We start from the raw sequence: 7,634 nt of genomic DNA, 5'->3' as shown, positions 1-7,634 counted from the left end.
CCCCGTCGCGGCACACCCCGGCAGCTACCTGCGCTGAGCCCTCCGCGCCGGGCGTGCGGGTGCGGGAGGTACAGTCAGATAAGAAAGTGCTCTCAGCCGTAAATCCCCTCCCGCCGCCGCTCCCCGTTCCCATCGCCCCGGGAGAAACGGGTCGGGTTTTCCTCCCGCAGCAGAAACGTTCCTGACAAAGCTTAATCTCATTGGGGCACGTTTAATCATCGGGGAGACGGGAACGAATGCAGCCGGGGGGCTCGCCGGGGGCTGAGGGCGAAACGTTTGCCCGGTAAATAAACCAGTTTATAATAGACTGGAAGGGGAAGGGAGGCCCCGGGCCGGGCTTACCGGCTTTCTCCGGGCGGGGAGAAGAGGGGGGGGGGGGGGGGGGGGCGGGAGAAATTAAATAAGACAAACAGTTATCGGGGTCGGGCTGCGGGGGGCTGCGGGCTCCCGGCTTTGTGCTCGCACGCATGGCCTTAACAAACTGCCTCCGCCACTATTGGCAATAATTTCAAAGATCTCATTAAAGTGCATTTATCAAAGCCCTAACATGTGCCCTCCGGCTCTGACATAACCCCGTTAGCCCCCAGGGAGGAGGGGGGAAAATCCCAATTTCTATTACAATTCACCACCTCGGGAGGTTGGCTGAGGGGCAGGCTAGATCGGGATCTACAAATTTATAAGTAATATCGGTGAATTGGAAGGATTTCTCCGCCTTTGAAGCTTCGGGGGGAAGGAGATAGAGTAATCGTGAGAATAGGAAAGCTCATTTAGATTCCTATGTCCTGGAGAAGATTTAATTGTCTGCAGAAGAAAGGCCGGCCGGCGCCGGGATTTTGGGGGGTGGCAGGGGCTTTTTCTTGAGCCTTGACAGGGAAGGCTGGTGCCAGCTTCCCTTCTGCATGCCAGGGAATCTTCCCTCCCTGCCCCCCCTTTTTTTTTCCTTTTCCTTTTTTCTTCTCCAAAACATCCTTAACGCTTTTGTTAATGCCATTTTTCCAGCCGTGAAAAGGGACGGGAATTTCACCCCGCAGAAACTCCGACCCCCGCACGTTAAATTAAGTTCCCGAAAGCGACGGATGTTTCGGAGGGCTCTGGTTCCCCCTCATTTCAGGGAATAGGATTTTTTTTCCACTTCCCCCACCCCACCCCTCCTCCGGACGGGGTGCTGGTGTGCGAGGTGCCCCGGTGCGTGGCTCCCGCCTGCGCTGCCTGTCCCCCTGCCAGCCGCCGCCGCCGAGCCGGCAGCATCTCTGCCGAGCTGCCGCTGCACCGCTGGAGAAACGCGATTGGAAACCCCCCGTGCGGGGCTCCTGCGGGGATATTTAGAAGGTTTATCTTTTTTTTTTTTTTCTTAAATCGCCAACAAAAGATATCTTCTCTAACAACGCGGTTCTCCTTTCCCCCTGCCACACTTTAAAACAAAGAGGGTGTTGCTTACAGGGGATGCTCTCAGGGTGAAGTTCCTAATAACAATTACCAGGAGCGACGTGGGCTGCGCTTCCCTTTCGCTCTTTATTTCAAGTGTAGCTCATTCTGAGAGATAAAATAAACCTGTCCCCCTAACAAAGGCTTTGTGTGGGCTTCGCTAATCCGTACCGAGCGGCAAGGTGCAGTCCTTTCTGTTTGTTTATTTGTGGTCTGGAGTGAAGGAAAACAATAGCTCGCACCTTTGGGCTAATCAAACAATAAACTAATCCACTTGACGGCTGTTATCGGCGATGCGATGCGGGGCTGGGTTAGAGGTCAGCGCGAGCGAACCGCACGGGAGGGGAGGGATGGCGGCGGGCTCCTGCCGAACACCCTTCGCTCATTGATGTGTTATACAGCAAATACACGCGTACGGTATCGCTCGACAGGGAAAGGAGTGAAGTCAGGGGCGTCGGTGGCTTCAACCGGAGGGAGACACCCGGCGCTTTGCGGGGAGCGGGAGCCCTCGGGCCGCCCGCGGGAGGCAGAGCGGGATGAAGCAAGCGAAGGCACCTCGCCGCCTAAAGACAGCAGCCAACGGGTCACCCGTGGCGTGGCGAAACCCCACTGTGCCGGCCCACGCGCTGTGCGGTACAGGCCTGGGATCGGCGCGCCCCGCACCCGCCGCTGGAGCCCCGGCACCGCAGGCGCGGTGAGACGCGCAGAAGGGCTTTCCCCGCTTTAATCCCCTCTTTAAACAAACCAAAAAAAACAGAAAGAAATAATAAACCCCCAAACAACAAAACAAGCTTTAATGCCTCTAAAATCAAGACCCGCCGCTCGTGGGGTGGGAGGGTCGCTCCCCACGCAGCTCGGGGCGGGGGGACAAACAGGGGAGGCGAACGGCGGGTGTTTGAGCTACCTGTGAAGGTAAACAGGGAAACACCCCCCGCTCGCAGGGCACTTGTCCTGGAGTGCAGCCACTCAGCCTATGTACACGCACTGCGCCGCCGGCCTCCTGTGGGCTTGTGCAAATAACCCCGCCGGGGCGAGCCCACGGGGGGAGCGGGCTGGGAGGGCAGCCCCTCGTCCCCTGCCGGCCCCGCGGGTCCCCCCCGCAGGGCCACCCCGCGCCCTGGCGCTGGAGCGTGGCCCCCCGGCCCCGGCTGGTCCCACTTGTGGGGAGGGCCACGCCGCGGGGTGCGGAGCCGGTGGGTTCCAGTAGGGTCCTGGGGAGGGGGACACGCACGCAGCGGGGAAAAGGCACGGGGGGTGGCGGGGAGCGCCCCACGGCGCTGTCGCGATAGCCGCCGGGCTGCCGTCGGGTTTTCCTCCCACGCAGCGCGGCCCCGGGCGCGGGGCTGCGTCCCGGCCCCGCGACTCCTGACGCCAAAGGGCCCGAACCGGCTCTTACGTCACTCCCCGCCGGTGACGTCACGGCGTCCCGGGCCGCTAGCTCGGTGCAGTGCGAGAGCGGCCCCGGCCCGCAGCGTTTCCCGCGCGTGAGAGCAGCCCCGCTGCCGGACGCCGGGGCTCCCCGAGGGGAACGGGCCGCAGGTCTCCCGCCCGCTACCTCTCGGGTGGCGCCGGGGCCCGGGCAAAGCTCCCCGGGGCGGGCCAGCCCGACGCGACCCCCGGGCCGTGCCCGCGGACGATCGGCCCGGCCTCCTCCGGTGGGCACGGCCGCTCCCGGCGCCGTCGGGGCCCACGTCGCGAAGGCTCCGCAGGGCTCTCCGTCTGTCCGGGCTCGGGTGTGTGTGTGTCTGTTATTATTATTATTTTTGTCGTTATTAGTTATTTGAGGCCTGACCTTCAGGCCGGCCCGAAAGAAGCGGGCCGCCAGCCCCGCCGCCCCGCAGATGCTCTGCCCGTCCCTCCCCCGGTGGGACCGCTTGTTTTCTGCCGGGGTTCTTTAATTCGGAACGTTGTATCGTCGTGCCGCTGTCGCGATTGTCGCTGCTGGGTTTTTTTTTTCCCGCTGGCTTGCCGCGGCGAAAAGGAATCGGAACACCATCCTGCCCCATCTGATCGAAACGCCGCCGCCTCCCCCGCTCCGGGCAGGTCGAGCCGGGGGCGGGGGGTGGGGTGGGGGAATAAATCAATCGATAAAGCCGAGATTTGCTGGAAATTAAAGTCTGGTGTGTGTCCCAAGCCCCTCCCCGCGGGGAAAGGGAAGCGGAGCGGGGGAGCGCCCGCCCGAGGGGGTTCCCTCGATATCGAGGAAGGACTCCGAAATGGATGAAGAGATAGCCATTGAGCGCAGTTGAATACCATGACAACTAGGAACAACCTCAGATTTATTCCCAACAGTTAGGACACATTGAAAGAGGGCGTCAATCACGTATTATTTCGCCACTGAAATAAATGCAAAAACTGCGCCGAGACAAAGGGTTCCAACAGAAGCCGGACATTTGTCTACATTGCGGACATTGTTTCCAGCTTAGCCATAGGGTTGTATTTGTGTTTGCGCGGGTCCGACCACCCAGGATGTGCTCAGGGGCTCGCTTAAAAAAAAAGGGGGGGGGGGGGCGGAAAATCCCTGGGCATTGTCAGACACATCACATACTTTATGGGAGGCAGGCTGGGGGTTGGGGGAGGAAAGATGAGGGGAGCTGGGAGGGAGAGGAGGGGAAGGTGCGAATACATTGATCGGCAAATAGGAGGATGTCTGAGGGACCGTCTTCCTCCACTTCCCACCACCAGCAGCTTCGTTCCCGCTCCTTCCTCATGGAAGAGAAACTCGGGCAACTTCTCCTTCCCAAATATAACGGTGGTGGTGAGAAGCCCTTTCCCACACTGTAGGACCCCGCACACCACCGTCAGCCCCACGCACAAGCCCGTCCCGGGACGGGGTCTGGCTGCAGGGCTGTTCAGGGAAAGGAAGGGAAAGGGAAGGGAAGGGGAAGGGGAAGGGAAGGGGAAGGAGAAGGGGAAGGAAGAAGGGGAATAAGGTCCGGGCTGTACCCGGCGCGGGTGCGCATGGCCAAGGGTCTTCGGAGGGTGCAGGAAAAGGCAGGAAGAAGGAAAATTAAAATAAAAGTTGGTGGCAGGCAGCTAGAGAGGGAAGAAGTTGGGGAGGGGGTGGCCTGCAGCCCCGCACGGGCAGGGGCAGCCTCCCCGGCCGCGCAGGCACTGCTGCGCTCCGCGCCGCTCCGCCGGGGCCCGCGGCCGGGGATGCCGGCGGGCTCCATGGCTCCCGGCGCCGTGTGCGTGGGTGCGTGCCTGCGTGACACCTGAAGGTTCGACCTTCCAAAACGCCCCTTTGGAACGCAACCCCTTCTTCATCCCCCTCCTTCCCCAGGTCCTGAAAAAAAAAAAAAAAAAGGAAAGAAAAGCAAAAAAAATCAGTTATATTTGAAAGTCCATTGGGCTTCAGCCCATTAAAGTAATCAAACAGGCTGGGTTTTATTCCCCTGGAAGAAGGAGGCACAATCAATGAGAACTCTTCAAATAAAGCCCCCCCCCCGCCCCCCCGAGTAATCACCTCCCGGATCTCCCCGGGTCGTGACTGACGATCGCATTTTGCCAGTTCGGTTAATTTCGGAGCAAGCTAGAATCAATTACTTGCTGTTTAATTTCCAGCGTTCATCCCTAAGCCTCAACCAAAATATTGACCTAGGCGGTTTAGATAAGTTGGTCTCTTGCCATCTGAGCCGCCTCTCGTTTCGGTCCCGCGCGGGGCTTTGAGCGCATCCCCGCGCAAAGGCGCTGCCCCCGGGTTTGCGTGGGCGCGCAGGCTGCGTGGGAGGGGTGGCAAACCGCTCACGCAGCCTCACTCGATCCTTATCACCACCCTCCCCCCGCAAGTATATAGATTTTTTTTCCCCCCTCCCTCCCTGCTTTTCAAGGCAATCGGTGGAAAACACACTTTGGAGTATGCGGAATATCGGGCTGGTGCGAGGCTCTTTGTATGTAAATACTGTGTTTAAAAAAAAGAAATCACACCCTCCCTCTCTCGCTGACACACACACACACACGCGCGGAAGGGCCCTCCCCACGCCGGTAATTAACTGACACGTTATACCACTCATCACCAATGGTGGAAGCTCGGAGCTCGCCCAAAACCCGCAATTTCACATCTGCAAACACTGTCTTCATCCACTTGACTTCCAAGACCCGCCCACACGTGGCCAACCTTTCCCGGGTTTAATGTGTTTTTTTCTCCCTCCTCTCGGCAGGTTCATGTGCGGGGACCAGCCTCATATGGACTGTTCGCTCCAGCAATGGCTCGGGCTTCCCAAGCGGCAGGCACGGGTTCGGGGTGTTTAAACAAGATCCAGAAGTGATCTCTTTTTTTAAACTTTTTTTTTTTTTTTTTTTTTTTTTTTGGCGTATCTTTCCCCCTTTCCCCTGGAGTTACAAACTATTTTCGAAGCCAGCTGCTGCTCCCGCTCGCTGAATTTCTCCCCGTGGCAGAACCAGCCCGTAGAAACCACCACCGCAGAGATCCACCGCTGCGGCCGGCGCGCTTCTCTTCTTTTGCACAAACCCCTGCCGTTATTTTTCTATAAATCTGTATTATTATTTTTATTTTTCCCTCCTCCTCTCCACGCGTGCCGCCGCCCCGAAGCCCCCACCCCCCCACCCCCCGGCTGCCGCGCGCGGTGCTGTTCTCCCCGCTCCGTGTGTGCGCCCCTGGCACGGCGGCTCGCCGGAGCTGCTCCTCCAACTTTCCTGCCTAAATTTGGCCGGAACATGTCTCTGACCAACACAAAGACGGGCTTTTCGGTGAAGGACATTTTGGATCTCCCCGACACCAACGATGAGGACGGCTCCGCCGCGGAGGGCGGCGAGGAGGAGAGCGAGGTGCCCGAGCCGCCCAAGAAAGCGGGAGTTTTGGGACAAACCCCCTTGGACACTGTTCAGACGCTGCCTTTGAAGAACCCTTTCTATGATAATAGCGATAATCCCTACACGCGCTGGCTGGCGAGCGCCGAGGGCATCCAATACTCCCGTGAGTACCGCGCAGTGCCGCGGGGACGGGGCAGCGCCGCTCCGCGACGGCGGGGGCTTCCCCCGGCGCCGGAGGGTGTTTAGGGAGGGGGGGTGTCGGGGGGGTGCCGCTCGCCACGGCTGGCTGAGCCCCGGCCGGTGCCTCCATCCATCCATCCATCCATCCACCTATTCATCCATCCATCCATCCACCTACCCGTTCATGCCCCCGCGCTGTCCCGGGCGGCGGGAGGGCGGCGGGGGCGCAGTGCAGAGCCCCCCCCGCGCTTCCCCCCTGACGGGGGCTCTCGGCCGGGCTCTCCGCAGTGCACGGGCTGACGGCCGGCGGCGGCGGCCAGGACCCCTCCGCCAAATCGCCGGAGCCGTCGGCCGACGAGTCGCCCGACAACGAGAAGGAGGCGGCGGGCGGCGGGGACGCGGGGAAGAAGAGGAAGAGGAGGGTGCTCTTCTCCAAGGCGCAGACCTACGAGCTGGAGCGGCGGTTCCGGCAGCAGCGGTACCTGTCGGCGCCGGAGCGGGAGCACCTGGCCAGCCTGATCCGCCTCACCCCCACCCAGGTGAAGATCTGGTTCCAGAACCATCGCTACAAGATGAAGCGGGCCCGGGCCGAGAAAGGTATGGAAGTGACTCCTCTTCCCTCCCCGCGGCGGGTGGCCGTGCCGGTCTTAGTCAGGGACGGCAAGCCCTGCCACACGCTCAAAGCTCAGGACTTGGCAGCCGCGACTTTCCAGACGGGAATCCCTTTCTCCGCTTATAGCGCCCAGTCTCTACAGCATATGCAATACAACGCCCAGTACAGCGCTACCAGCAACCCCCAGTACCCCACAGCACACCATTTGGTACAAGCTCAGCAATGGACTTGGTGAAGGTTGGAGGGGAGCGCGCACACACGCACACACTACCCACCCCCCCCACGCCCCACACCCACACAGGAAAAAAAAGGAGGAAAAACAAAAATAATAAAAGAGAGAGAGAAAGATACAGACTGATGCTCCAAAAATAAAATCAAAACTGTGGGGGAAGGAATGGAGAGGGAACTGCTATTATTATTATTATTATTGCTATTATTATTATTATTATTATTATGGGATTTTTTCCCTCTCCCGTTTCTTTTCCCCTCCATATTTTTTTTTTGGGGGGGGACTCGGTTTCATTTCGGGGGGAGGCGGGGGGGAAGGGAGGGGAGGTGTTTTTGTGCGTCATTGTTTACAGAAATTTTTGCGCCATTCAGAGTGGTCCTGTCTACCTACAACTAAAATAAAACCGGGGGCGGG

General features: G+C 59.5%; 1 protein-coding gene across 1 annotated transcript; it reads left to right on the top strand.

The window, feature by feature from the left end:
* Window positions 1-5,748: 5,748 nt before the first annotated feature.
* On the top strand, window positions 5,749-7,390 carry NKX2-2 (NK2 homeobox 2). Its single transcript, XM_037405783.1, has 2 exons — window positions 5,749-6,361; window positions 6,667-7,390. The coding sequence occupies exons 1-2, from the start codon at window positions 6,103-6,105 to the stop codon at window positions 7,224-7,226; spliced, it is 819 nt and encodes a 272-aa protein (XP_037261680.1). The 5' UTR covers window positions 5,749-6,102; the 3' UTR covers window positions 7,227-7,390.
* Window positions 7,391-7,634: the final 244 nt, after the last annotated feature.

This window comes from Falco rusticolus, chromosome 12 (assembly GCF_015220075.1).
Source record: "Falco rusticolus isolate bFalRus1 chromosome 12, bFalRus1.pri, whole genome shotgun sequence".
Taxonomy (NCBI): Eukaryota; Metazoa; Chordata; class Aves; order Falconiformes; family Falconidae; genus Falco; species Falco rusticolus.
This window is presented reverse-complemented; position numbering and strand designations above follow the sequence as displayed.